General features: G+C 37.7%; 2 protein-coding genes across 5 annotated transcripts in view; both read left to right on the top strand.

Moving 5' to 3' along the window:
- Positions 1 to 347: 347 nt before the first annotated feature.
- LOC306870755 (uncharacterized protein) lies at positions 348 to 2,975 on the top strand (the record flags this gene model as incomplete). Its single annotated transcript, XM_079418179.1, has 1 exon — positions 348 to 2,975. One exon carries the CDS (start codon positions 348 to 350, stop codon positions 2,973 to 2,975), a length of 2,628 nt encoding a protein of 875 aa, XP_079274305.1.
- Positions 2,976 to 3,648: 673 nt separating this feature from the next.
- coro1ca (coronin, actin binding protein, 1Ca) overlaps positions 3,649 to 14,513 on the top strand; it is a 48,476-nt gene continuing 37,611 nt past the window's right edge. For 2 of the 4 annotated variants that reach the window (XR_013784362.1, XM_079419836.1), the window contains exon 1: positions 3,649 to 3,801. Coding sequence is in view for 1 of the 4 variants with exons in the window: in XM_079419835.1 (XP_079275961.1) it covers positions 5,935 to 5,956 (22 nt within the window). In the remaining 3 variants the exon portion in view is untranslated. Of the gene's footprint in view, positions 3,802 to 5,837; positions 5,957 to 14,513 lie in introns of those variants that run through there. The other 2 variants (XR_013784363.1, XM_079419835.1) reach the window with 1 other exon arrangement.

The raw sequence follows: 14,513 nt of genomic DNA on the forward strand, positions 1-14,513 counted from the left end.
TAACCCTGTCAACCCCCACTTTGAGCTTTTTAGTAGTTCATACCAGAAACTAAGAGACTTAAGAGCAAAACTTAAGAGCAAAACATCAGCTAAAGCAAACAGAACAAGTCAGATTTGACCGTGATTATAAGAATAAACTAATCCGAAATGACAAGTAGAGACAGATAGGTGAAAAAGACAGTTAGTGAGCATCAGTAAAAGACACAGTACAGGGGAGTGAAAGTGTGGAAGAATTTCAGATAAACACTGGCACAACCTGCATGCCAGAGTCATGCCATCATTAACGTCCTGTGGTCTGCAATAGCACACTGCCAGTAACATCTCTCTCACTTTTTTTTTTCCACAGAATGGGACAAAACCAGGGCAAGGAGGGGGAGCTAGGGCAGGACAACAGCTCTGCAGGACCAGAGGAAAAGGGACCAAGCCCAGACCCTGGGGGGGCCAAAGAGGAAGGAAATCTAAACATTGAAACTCATGGTATCGGGACAGATGAGGAGAACACAGGCGGTGGAGGGTTGGATGGAGGCCCAGACAGGGAGTCACCATCACCTACACCAGTGCATGGTTTGGATTCTCATGATAAGGTGTGTGCTCCCACAGATGGGGGGGTTGCGGAGGGAGGGTATGGCGAGAAAGAGGCAGGAAGAAAGAGTTGTGAGGAAGCCAGGGCTGGACTGCTGGCTCCACAGCAGCTGAATGGAATCGCACAGTCTAACGGTGAACCAGACCACGAGAGAAAAAACTTGGAGAGTACACTAGAAGACCATCAGGGGAAACTTAGGTGTGGCCTTCCTGGTAAAGACAAAGTTGAAAGCGGTCGCAAAAGAGAAAACAGGAGTAAGAAGTGCGCTTCACATGTAAAGAACAAAATGGAGTCTGTCTGTGGAGATGACGACAAGCTAAAGAGCCAGGAAGAGAATGGAAACGCTGCCTGTGATGTTACAGGTCCTACCTTGGAGATTCTGGAAGGGAAGGATGTTTCAAAACCACGTGGTGGGGACGCCAACACCAATGTTCACTTCACAGTTCAAGACCAAGCTTTAGTCATTACCGAAAACATCAAGTTGAAGACCAGCACGACTGAATCGCAAAACAAGAGGCCGATTAACAAGCCCACAACATCAAACTTCGTGATGAACTCACAAGCAGAAACATCAAAGGACATCACTGAGGCAATTCAGCACAGCAACAAAGAAATACAGAAGAAGCTGCCAGAGAATCCAGATGAGGTTGTAACAGCAACTTCAAACTCTGAACGTTCCTCCCTGAAGAACGTCGAAACCCAAGGGTGGTCAGTGAAGGATGTCTACGGAGCCAGAGAAGCAGAAACCTCCAGCGCTGAACGCTCGTCCCTGATGAATGCAGAAACCCAGGGGCGGTCGATGAAGGATGTCTGCAGAGCCAGAGAAAACGTTACGGGGCGTCAGCCAACAGATGATGTCATAAAGACCAGATTTACTAGTTCATCTCTGGCAGGTGCGGATTTACAAAGCAAAGCTGTGAGTCTGAGCTCAGAGGACCTCAGCGCCTTAGAAGTGGCATCCAAGTCACCTCGGGGTCACTCAGAGAGCCATCGACAAATATCTGCGGGCGAATTCACACAGGACCGGCTTCAGAAAGAATGGCAATTTAACGTGTCAGACTTGGAGAGCCCTTGGACAGAGGAACCTTCACTTGGGAGATCACCCGCTGGAGGTCATAAAAATAAAGATGGCATGAGAGAGACCAAAGAAAGAGAAAATCTGGAATCTGCTTCAAAGGGTCCCCATCATTACCATGCAAAGAAAACCGAGATAAAAGACCTTTCTCTGCGTGGAACAGAAAGGGAAGAGGGTTGTTCTGTGACATCTAATATTGCCAGTGTAGGTATGCTGGGTGAAAACAAAGTACGGCTACAAAGCTATGAAGATGAGAAATGTATTGCATTCTCTGAAGACATTACGGATTTGAAGCCCCCTTGTAAATCTGATGTTCAAGTTATGCAAAAAAATGAAAAAGAGGATTCCCCTCTTTCAACAAAGGCCAAAGTACACACAGAGAAAAGTCTGGAACAGTTTCTGACTGAAGCAGTGATAAAACCCCTTCCAGAGACAGTGAAGGATACTACACATGAGATGGATCCAGAATGTTCCTCTTCTGTAAGTGCAGTGATTGATGTAGAAGATCCTACAAGACAACAGAGGTTAGTGGGAAACGCTAACTCGGGCGACATGATGACGCCATCAGAGTCTACTCTCAGCTTGCATAAGGAAACATCTGCAACTGGTTCCATCTCTGAGCTCATTGCTGGTCCTGAGACAACTTCTGGTCGCATAGATGATAGGCCAAGTGTGGACAAGAAAACAGAAGTCACTCTGTCTGGTTCTTCTCAGCTTCAAGAAAAATCTTTTTTGAAGATTTTAACAAATGCAACAACCCATTCCACTGTAAGCCCGACAGACGTATCCGATCAGGTGCGGGATGGTTGTGCTGCCGGAGCTGCATTAGCAGACAACGCAGCAAACACATCTGCTGCACAAGATGTGCAACATTCCTCCTCCATGTGCAACCTTATAACTATGCAAGCTAACGAGAAACAAGATAAAGACCAGAACAAGCTGTCGACAAAAGCAAATAATCATGCATTAGAGGAGAAACCTTCAAGCCAGCTCGACCAAAAGCACGCAATAGAAAGCAGCCCAACCACCATCATGGAAGCACCACATGGTGCACAGAAAAGACATGTCTCTGATATGATAAAAGAAACTATTGAGTTGCAGAAGAAGATGAAGGAGTGGACCAAGCCAGCTGAGGCCCGGGTCGATCTGACCTTAGATCCAACACAGTCTGTGAAAGTGTCACAGATGAAAGCAGCATTTGATCTACCGAAGAAATCACCTGACAAAGCGCTAGAGAGAAAACCTTCAGTAAGAAAAGGTAGGAACATTTCTGAGAAGGATGCTATTCATGTAATGCATGGACCCCTTGGTGGATAGAGGGATGGAGCAGAAACTTCTAGTGTTGCATTGTGCTGCTATTAAACCAGACCAATATGGCATGCTTACAGTACCAAATTATTATTATTATTTATCATATTTGCATTGCAAAGCCATTAAAATAATCATTATTGACATATAGTCAGATTCTTGTACATTAATCTTTTTGGGAACATTCTTCAGATATTTTTTTTTTACTTAAAACCACTTTTAAAAGGTTATTGTTTAATTAAACAGAATATCGTATATTATAAAGCAAATGTATTTATTTATTAGATGTAGGAATGCAGAATATAATGAAATTGTGAATTCCATCCCTGCATAATGGTGCCATCTTGTGGTAATTTCCGAATAGGAAAACCAACCTCAACATATAGGTTGAGGTCAAAAAAAGCAAATAGATATCCAAAGTTCGTGTTTATACCTCATTGTACTCCCACCATGATACTATCAGCTAATCGACGTAACGTTTACTGACTTCACTGCACGTATAACGTCCTCAAACTGGCTCGACAAGTAGGTGCAGTCACGTCGTCCAGATTGAACTTCATACCTGTTTACGCTCCGAGTGGGCAGGGCTACGATGAATATGTTTTGTGATTGGTTGACTTTGACGCCACTCATTGTTCTTTTGTCTAATCACGTTCTACGTGAGGCGGGGAAAACAAAACAAGGCGTGGCTTCCGGCGAGTCTCGGACAAGTTGAGTGAGGCAGAGGCACAGGGAGCGTACGCGCGATCAGGGACTGCTGCTGGGGAACTAAAGCTGTATTTAGTACAAAATTAAAGTCGGGCCTGGATATATTTTTCCTACGACAGCTGAGAAGGTGAGAACAGGCGCATGCTCGTTCTGTCACGTAATGTTTGGCGAAGATTGCATTGCTGTGCGTAAGTTTAAGAATCTGTGCATGCGAAGGGATCATGGCAGCGTGGATCAGGCCAGATGGGCTCAAAACGGGGGATTGATTTAATAAATTCTAATGTTTCATATCTGAACTGACATGCTTTTAGGGTGGAACGTGTAGTGCTGTGATTATATGGATGGATTAGGTAACCCTTTTGACTTTGTGTTTGAACAGTGTGGGAAGCGAAAGTTGCTGCAGCTGGGTCTGTTTGAATTTTTGAATTAAAAATAATACTAATTGTAATGATAATATGAAATGTTCGATTTTTCTATTTTAAATTGCTAGTTTAGAATGTTAGAATCTTTCATTTGAAATTGGAACGTTCGAATCTTGGAATCTCTGTTTGCTGATCACATTAGAAGAACAGAGAGCGAGTGATCACTAAACAAATAAAGCTTAAGTTTAACCACTTTAATTTGCAACCAAAGCCAATGTGATTTATCTGAATTTTTGTCAACTTTTAGCTTGCTTTGCTGAAGTCAGTTGTTGGAACTGTCAGTCTGGTCTGGTTTGTCCTCTTTTCACTGAATTATGAGAAAATTAAAGTTTAAATCAGTTGGAGATAAAAGATCAAGCCTTGGAAGAAATGTTCGTCCGAAAATATGCAGAATCATCAAATTCGTTTAATCAATCAATACATGGAGAGATTAGTGGCCAAGACTAGTTTAAACAAGCTGGCTGAACTTCCTGTAGGTGTGGGATATCTTGTCAGATCCAAGAGGGTGGATGCATTAAAAATCATCTTTGAAACCTAATGCAAGGTAAAGTTTTAAATATTGTGAAATGATCAGCACTTTTGAGAAATTATGTTGAAGTGATGATACACTTGAGATAAAGTGTCAAGTCTTATCAGTCTTTAAGAAAAAGGTGTTTTATTTTATATGCCCCTTTGCCATGTTGACAACCTATAATTGAGATTTACTATTAAAAATACATTTCATGTAAAAACAGAGCTGAGATTGAGAATAAATGCAGGGACTAATGAAAATGTATCAGTTGGAGTGAATAAAAACCAGATAAATGTGAACAGAAACTTGCTGAGTGCACCTTCAATGCAATGTGGTTTTTGTTTAAAACCTTCCCCTTTCCTTAGAAACACTTCAATTTTTTTTTGTGATGCAAAAAAAGGCCAAAATGTTTCTGTCATTTCAGCTGGAAGAGCAAAAGTTGATTGGTTGTCATTGTTCCATTCAGTATGCCTCTGAGTTTGATTCCTTCAGATCCATTCTAAAAGCGTTAGTACACTGTCTTGGAGGTTTACTTGCATTTGTACTTCTTGCATTAACCTTCAGTTATCTCGAAGGAGGAGGACAAGTGTTTGGGCTGCAACACCCGGTTAGTGTTTTAGTGAATATTATGTAGTGTGCAGGGTTTTCTGTGGTTTGACGAATTGTGGGACATAAAAAAAAGTTGAAGAAATGCCAGATATGTTTGTATTGACTGCTTTCTGTTTGCAGTATTGCAGACTGTCTGTTTTAACTTTTGGCGTTTACAATTCCATTACATGGATTTCATTTATCAAATAAATGTTTTATAGAACCAGAAGGATGGAAGAACTCATTGTACATGGTTAAAAGTGCATTATGGTTCAGTTATAGCTGTCTTTATTTCTTATTCCTTTGTTCTTGTTTAGTTGTTGCTGGTGCATGATGTAGCTGGAGGCCACGCTGAAATCTTGACATGGTAATGTTTGGGCTGGCCGTCAGGATGCATTAGCCTGTTTATGCGTATGGACATCATTGCATCGGCTCCTCTGTGCCTGTTTTCTTGTGCTCCTTGGGAAATGGGTCAGGATGCTGGGTAAAATTAGTCAGGAGATGCAGGAAGTTGCCGCAAGGCTGGAGAGGATGCAGCTTCGAGAGCGTGTGTGTGTGCGAGCGATAGAGAGAAACAACTGAACATATATAGGCAGGGAGAATCTGTTGAGAGTTTAAGGAAGTTTTGTTTCCTCTAAAGGCCTGACAGTTTCAGGTTGCATTGCACATTTACCAAATATCGTTTTTGTGTTAAGCACGTATCGTTTAGGCTGCATTCATCAGAGTATTGAGCGTTACGATGGATGTCTCACCATCAGCAGGTATGCAGACTTAAAAGCAACCTTTTTCAATACCTGCAGCTGTCATTATACAGCATTGTCTTTGCTGAAACTCTTGTTGCTCAATTGAGAAAGATTTGCCCTATGTGGCATGATTAAAAACTGTTTTACAGCAATTAATGAGTTAGCAGCATCACTGAAGTATTTTGACATCTCTACCCTTAGTTTGATTTGCTTCTGTTCATTGTTGACCTGCATGGCATTTAGCTGAATAGTAAAGCTGTAAAACCACATTGAAAGGTGAAATGTCAACAAAACAGGGGCTTTTGTTTGTTGGTTATGAGCTAAACAACAGATCCAGATTTTGAGCTCCGTTCTGAATGCTACATGGCTCTTTATTTGTGGTAAAGTGAGTTTGTATAGACACTTAGCCCACTGGGTTTATAAATCTAAACATTTAAGCTCAATTCACAGGTTGTAGAGTTTAACCAGCATATGTATTTGTCCGTAAAACCTAATGTTTTCCTAATGTCATAAATCTTATTTATAATCTGTATTTAGGGCTCTATAAAATCAGCTTTATTTTTATTTTATTTACTTTTATCTTAAATTTGGCTTTTCTGATTGAATGTTTCTGGATTCTGTTTTATGATTCATTATACATTTATAATCAAAGACTGTTGTAATGTATGAGTGCATAGAACTTAATCTTTTAATGTAATCAAATAAAATTTGAATAATTGCATTCATTTTTTACAAAGTGCTGCACAACAGATGTTTACAGTTTAAATAAAAACATGGATTAAAAATCATGTTACACCCCTTAAAAAGTGTTTTAATAACTCTATTATTATTATTGTTGTTGTTATTTTGATTTTGAAGTACATTTTACTGTATAATAGGGGTGGGCAATATGGCAAAAATATCATATCATGATTTTTTTCAGGAATATCACAATTTGCGGTTTTATCATAATTCTTTGCCATGTTGGTTTTACTATTTTGCAAGTTGTCTGAGCGGTAAAGCCAAACTAATTTCCCTATTTTAAAAACAAAGACTTACAAGGAAACAAGATATAGAATAAAAGAGTGGCAGATATTTAGGCCAAAAATCTTTGACATTATTTTATCTTTGTTATTAAAAAAATAAGAACAAAGATATACATTATAAATACACATAATATACAAATAAAACAAACAGTACTTTATTTTTCAGGGACAATAAGTGTATTTAGAAGTAGAGTTCAAGGGACTGAATTAACAAATATAAAAATAAAACCCTAAATACATCAATTATACACTAAAGCAACTGGATTAAAGTTCGTGTTGTTTTATGAACATTAAAGGGATAGTTCACCCAAAAATGAATTCATTTACTCACTCTCGACTTGTTTTTAAACCTGAATGAGTTTCTTTCCTTTGTTGAACATAAATGTGTTCTTGAAGAATGTGGGTAACCAAACAGTTGCTGGTTCAGTTACTTTCACTTTAGACATAACCAACTGCGTTTTAGTGCTGTCAAATGATTATTCTCGATTAATCGAATCCAAAATAAAAGTTTTTGTTTACAAAATACCTGTATGTGTACTGTATATGTGCGTGTTCATGTATATTTATTATGTATATATAAATACACGCATGCATTTATATATTTCAGAAAATGTTATGTTTACATATTAAACATATTTTATAATATAAATGATATGAATGTAAATACATGTCAATATTTTCAGAATATATTCTGTATGTGTGTATTTAAATATACATAATAAATATACACAGAACACGCACGTATACTATGCAAACAAAAACTTTCAAACTTTAATCGTTTGACAGCACTACTGTGTTTATATGTAAACTTGTGCGTTTTTTTTACAGTATTAGATGCAAAAGATAACTTATTCCAGTAATCATGTGCTGTTTTTTTTTTTAGTGCTTCAGCTGAAAGAGAAAGCGCATGTCAGAACAGAATGCGAATGAAGCAAGGCTTTAAAGCACATGCATATAATGTACTTTTGTGATTGCGAATAAGTGCTGTGTCCCGTGAGTGTAACTCTACCGCATGGTTAACATTTGATGTGAATGTATGTCGCATTGTACAGTATATCGAGACTGAGGCGCCAGAACTGCAGCTGATAACACTGAAAAAAATGCTACTAAGTTAAACAATTTATTTTAGCTACATTTAAATAAATTTAGTTGAAAGTTGGTCAACTAAATTTGTTTATTTAAATGTAGCAAAATAAGTTGATTGCAACCACTTACATAAAAAAAAATTCAGTAAATTCAATAAATTTATTTTTTTTCAGTGTAGAATATGCACTGTAGCACGATAGTACGATATAGGGATGGACGATATCTTATCGTTTGCAATATACCGGTAAAAATTCTCCCCACGATTAGAATTAGTCTTCCCACAATAATAACGATAAAGTGTAGCTGTTGACATATTTATGTGCGCGACAGTGCGGAGCGAAGGCTGGACGTGAAATTGAGGATAACTTAATAACATAGTCGAGTGTTTGATATATTTTTTTATGACCAGACGTGGTTTCATATTACAGAATGATAGTATTATATACAGTGATAAAGGCAATATCGATTAGCATTGCGTTATAAATATACTTATAAAAATACTCAAGATTGAAGAACACAAAAAATAGATTTTGTGCAATCGAGATTTGTTGTCTCCGAGTTTCATCAGTTAAATGTTCTCTATCCCCGTTTTGCGTTTTATTCAGTGATAACTGGATACCTTCATGGAGCGTTGTCCGTAGTATTACTTCTACTATGGATATGGGGAGTTATATCGCCCTCCGGCTTCCAGTATGAATTAAACAGTGTGTACTCAGCAATGCTCCCAACACCCTATTTTGGGTAAAAATAGGAAAGATAATATTTTTCCCTAACGAAACAGGATTCCCTGAATTATCGTAATTGTTATCGTTATTGCAATAAATACCAGAAATATTGTGATATATTTTTAAGCCCATATCGCCCATCCCTACTACGATATTTCTTCAAAAGCAGATCGTGGAGACATTTTAATAATCCACGATCATAAATCTTTGTATCGCACACCCCTACTGTACAATAATAATATATTTGTCATCATGATTTCAAACCAAACTTAAATTTCTGCAAGTTGTAGCAAAAAACTTTGAGTTTTCGTTTGTATCTAACAGTAGTTTTTATCAAATAAAATGTTGTAAAGCTTGTGAAGTGACTTATGGAGCAGCTCTGGAGATGAGGTTCATGTCGTCATATAGTGAGACAGCAGGAGCATTGTGTGTGTGTTTGAGTATGAGCGGTAGGTGAAACGCTGCATTTGATTTATTGGCAAATTTTGTGATGTTCTGCTTTATATTTAGGGTCTTAGGATTTCTGCGATGTGGACAACGCAGACAGAATAGTGGAATCCAGTCATAAAAATTTATAATGCGGAATGTCTCAGAATTTGATCAGTTTTGGATGGATGATCAAAAGTAGGTCAGCGCACTTAAGTCAAAATGCATTATAGACTAATGTCTGTGAATAATAAGCCTCAAAATTTAAATAGGAATATTTAACCATTAAAACAGAGTCTAGAAAACTTAATATGGGAGAAAATGGAATCCAGAAAAATTTAAACCGAATTTGGGAAAAAAAACAAAAAATGGAATTTGAGAAAAAATAAAACCCTAGGCCTATATATTGTAAATTCCATAATTTATGACTGGATTCTGTTATTATAGGATCCAACTTTTTGTGATTAATACAGTAACTGCTCTCTGATTTCAAAGTCAGTTTTAAGTAATTTTTATGTTAGACCTTATTGCTAAATAATTAGCTGGTGTTTCAGTGGTGGTATCCGCATTGCAGCTATTAGCAGTGGCAGAGATTCTCGTACATATCTCATTGTTACGCAAGCAAGGCAGCAAAATCCTATTTGGAATTCCATCACAATCGCCCGCTTTGGCCCTAGAGCAGGAAGAGGATTTAGGTGGTGTCATCCACCTGCTGTATTCAAAACCAATGACATTCAGAGTGGCCCGTGGCTCACCAGGCTGGTAGAATCCTTTCATTTATTCATTCTCATGTCATCCAAAAGCTGCTGACTACTACTGCCACTGTGCACAAATTTCTGATGAACGTTTCAATTACAGTCAATGGACACGGAAACTTTCAAGCTTCAAAAAGGACCCAAAGTGTCATAAAAGTGTCCTAAATGGCTCATGCTGTTATCTCACTATAAGTCCACTTTTATTATTTTATGTGTTCCTGTGTCCTGTTTTAAATAAGCTTGAAAGTCGCTGTCCCCATTCATTCTCATTGCCTGTTTGCATGGCTGATGAATTGGCTCCTATTTGCATATCTGAACCAATGATTGGCTAATGCGAATATGGATAAACTAAGATTTGTTAGGTGTTGTCAGAAAGGTGTGGGATTTATATTACATGCATGGCTACCCAAGGTATTCCCTGACTCGAGGACGGATAAATGAACTCTTACTGAAATGCCTGAGGGAACAGAAACTTGCTGTCACCGGTTGCACCGCGTGATGAACCACACCCTGTCTGACGAAGAACGAAGCAGTATTATCTATCCACATAACATGGCACAAGCTTATAAACTTCAGTTTAAGTGTAAGCCACAGTCAAATTGTCACACTTGCAGTCAAAGGTTTTATGAAACAAGCTAAACTTGAGCAAGGAGAATGATAAGGTCATGATTTGTGTAAATGAATTGTGGCTTAAGTGAGAATGTTGAGTTCAGTTTACCAAGGCTGCATTTATTTAATCAAAAGTACAGTAATATTGTAAAATATTATGAAAATTAAAAAAAGTTTTGAATTTGATTATTTTAAAATGTAATTTATTCCTGTGATGGCAAAGCTGAGTTTTCAGCATCATTGCTCCAGTCTTCAGTGTCACATGATAATTCAGAAATCATTGTATTATGCTGATTTGGTGCTCAATCAATGTTGAAAACATTACCGGTTAAAACCATGGTACATTATTTTTTTTTTTTAAGATTCTTTGATGAATAGAAAGTTAATGAACACCATTTCTTTTTTCGTTGGTCTTTCACCAAATTTCACCATTTTCATTTTGTTTGTTTATTTATTTATTTTGAAACTATATAGTATATATCATTAGAAAAATTAATAAAAAAAATAAAATAAAAAAAATGACTTCGTCACCCCAAAATATTAAATCTTCACAATATGCTCAAAGTGCCATCATTAAAATTTCAGAAATATTAAGAATATACATTTTTGAAAGCATAATCAAATTAGACAAAATATTTCATAGGCACATAAGGGTGAGGGATGTCAAGTTTTGTGAATGATGGGCTTTTCTTTTTTGGAGAGCTCTCTGCAGAGTTCAGTGGGTTCAGACTCCATGCGGGCCTGCAGATAAATCATCTCTATGGATTCCAGTGACTTTTCAGTCAGAGAATGCATTTATTTTGATTAGAAACATCGTATCAGCCTCTGGTGTGATGACGCCAGGACTGATCGGGGTTGTGCATCCCAACACTTAACCTTCCCTCTGGGTTTGGCCTTCATGGTGAAGAGACAACAGGATATGGCAGCAGTGAACTTCGTTAACAACATTCCCGTATCCTTGTAGTGGTGTATATCAGCGGTCAGGGTGCCATAAGGAGCCCAGTAGTGTCAAATGAGTTCTAGATATACGAGACTGCGGCTGGCAGGTTTGAAGGGAGTGCTTTTGTTGAGAATATTTGGTAAATGGAATTTTTAAACCGAGCCATGTATGGTGTTTGAACTGAGTCAAGTGTAAAATGGCTCTGTCTGGCTATATGTGAAAACACGCTCCCTATCTTTTACTTTCTTGCACTCCTGCATTTGGAGCTGTCACTTGCTCTGTCTTGTGCCTTTTCTCTGCTGGTGTTATGTCAGAGCCCAGCAATGTGTCTGGATTTTATAGCAGTAAAAAAACGCATGACTGGCCAATGGAAGGGCCCACCTGCATGCAGCAGGCATGTCACAATGATTAACTTGTGGATTGTTAGAAATTATATAGGTTTTTATATGTGTAATTGGATATATTCTATCCCTCTTTCTCCTACCAATCAATAGTCTGGCAGCAGCATTTTGAACAAGTTGTAATCGAATTACCAATGACTGAGAAATTCCTAAATACACAGCATTACAATAATCCAATCTAGATGATATAAAAGCATGGATGATTGTCTCCAGATTTCTAGATGAGAGCATTGGTCTAATCTTAGATATTAACCTTAAGTAATAAAAACTCGTTTTCACCACTGTATTAACTTGTTTGACAAAATTCAGCTCTGAATAAAAAAAAAAAAAAACCCAGATTTTTTGCGAATGGATGAACATTTCTAGAAAGAGGCCCCAAATAACTAGAAATAAGTGGTGAAGAGATGAGAGACTCCTCTTTTTGCACTCTTGACATAGCCTAATTTGTAAATAAAGGTTTATCACCCTGCAGTTCAATTTCGATGTGGGCTTAGTTTTAGAGTCCATTTTTAAAACATTTCCAATGAGGAGAAGCCTAATCCTCATTTGTGTGTGTGAAGTGTGGCGCTGAGGTGAAATAGCGGGTCAATTTGATAATAATAGCCCAATAATAATAGGCCGCCTCATAATAATAATAATAATAATAATAGTTTTATACAGTAATATGCGAATGAGCCTAATATCGTCTTGACTATTGACATCTGCTATCGTCGATACTATCGTCTATCGGCACAACCCTAGTATTAATATTAAATATTATTTAATTTTATTATAATGTAATATTATTGTTAAATTATGTAATATTATAATTTAATTTAGCATTATTATTATTATTATTATTATTATTACAAATATTTAAAATATAATTTAAAATGTATCTTCTCAAATTGTTTTCTATTTTAATATATTTTTTAAATGTGATTTATCCCTTTGATGGCGCAACTACATTCTCAGCAGTCTTCAGTGTCACATGACGCTTCAGAAATCATTCTGATATCCTGATTTGGTGCTCAAGAAGCATTCCTTACTATTATTATTATTATTTTTTTTTTTTAGTTCATTGCTATTTCCCCCCATGATTCTTTGATGTAGACCATTCAAAAGCACAGCATTTATTTGTAATCAATCTTGTGTAACATTATGAATGTCCTCATGGCTTAAAGTTAAAACTTACTGTCCTCAGACTTTTGAATGGTAGAGTATAGGGCTGGGTAAAAAATATCGATTCTCCGATTTTAATCGATCTTCAGTTTAACGCAACGATATCTTAATGATATCTTAATGAGCGTGCTTCAAGTAAGAGGATATGAATATTCACCTCTCGTCCTGAAGGTGTCACCATCTATAGATATACTTACCTGGCAGGGGAGACACCATGATCAAGAAGGCGGTTCACCCTGTGTGCACCCTATTATTAATGTAGATGTGTATTTCAGTAAAAAACTTAAGTAGGAGAGTTTCAGTTACCAGCATTTATATCAAAATATGGATCCCATGTCTGCAAAACTAACATTTTAAATGAAATATTGATAGCTAATCGAAATCGAATCGAAACCATAAAAATAAGAATCAAATCGCAGAATTGGTCACAATACCCAGCCCTAGTAGAGTACACCTAGGGTGCTACTTTTGCACATCTGCCCTGGGCTCATTACACTCTTGTCACCTCAAAATGATGCTACCCTTCTATACCGACCCAGATCATACTTTTCTTTGAAAAAAAGGAAATCAGTTTTTGGATGAGGCCTACCCAGCCTTCACTCTCTGTGTTTCACCATGAATCCGGTAGACCAGTGATGCCACAGTGCTGCGTTACAAGGCTTCCTTTGTGCACGGCTGGGTTCAGGAAGTGAAGGAATCGCCTCAGATGGGTGTGGAGGCGGTATCACTCTGATTCATTGCCCAGAACTCGATGTGAAGTGAGAGTCGCCACAATAAAGGCTTTTCCTCTTGTTGGTTAAACAAAGGTTCATTTTTAGGTCTCTCAAATAATTCCTACTTCTTCTTTTGTTTCTCCTACTTTTGTTGTACAAGTATAACCGCGACTAGTTTCTTTCAAGCATCTCAGCTCTTTTCTGACATCTGTTCACAGGGAGACAGTAGCTGGATTGAGCTTGTGGTCAGGAATCTATGAATCATTTAGTGACTTGCTGGCGGCGCTTATTAGTTGGTATCCAGTTCAAGATTTTGATGAAGTAGCTCTTTTATCTTTCTCTTCATAAGCAGGGATTCAATGCTCTAATAATTGGAGGCATTTCTTCAAGTCAGCGTGGATTGCTGACATTCAAGTGAAACTGTGAATATGCTGTGAGGAAATGAACGCATTCTAACAAGAGTGGGCATTTGTGTTCATATTTTCATTAGGAGAAAGCTCTTCCCATTTTTGCAGTCTCTATAGTTCTTTTCAGGCTTTATTGATTGATTCCATCTTTTTTTTTACTGCAGACTTGACATGCCTAGATCATCTTTTTTCGCCTCTCTTTCGGTCAAGCATGCTTATTTGGCTGCCAGGAAGTCTGTATGGCACATTCGACTGGCAGATTTTTAAAATAAAATTCAGCGTTCTGTCAAGTTCAACACCTGACAGACCCAGTCATTAACGATAAGG

The sequence above is a fragment of the Barbus barbus genome (genome assembly GCF_936440315.1).
Source record: "Barbus barbus genome assembly, chromosome: 6".
Taxonomy (NCBI): domain Eukaryota; kingdom Metazoa; phylum Chordata; class Actinopteri; order Cypriniformes; family Cyprinidae; genus Barbus; species Barbus barbus.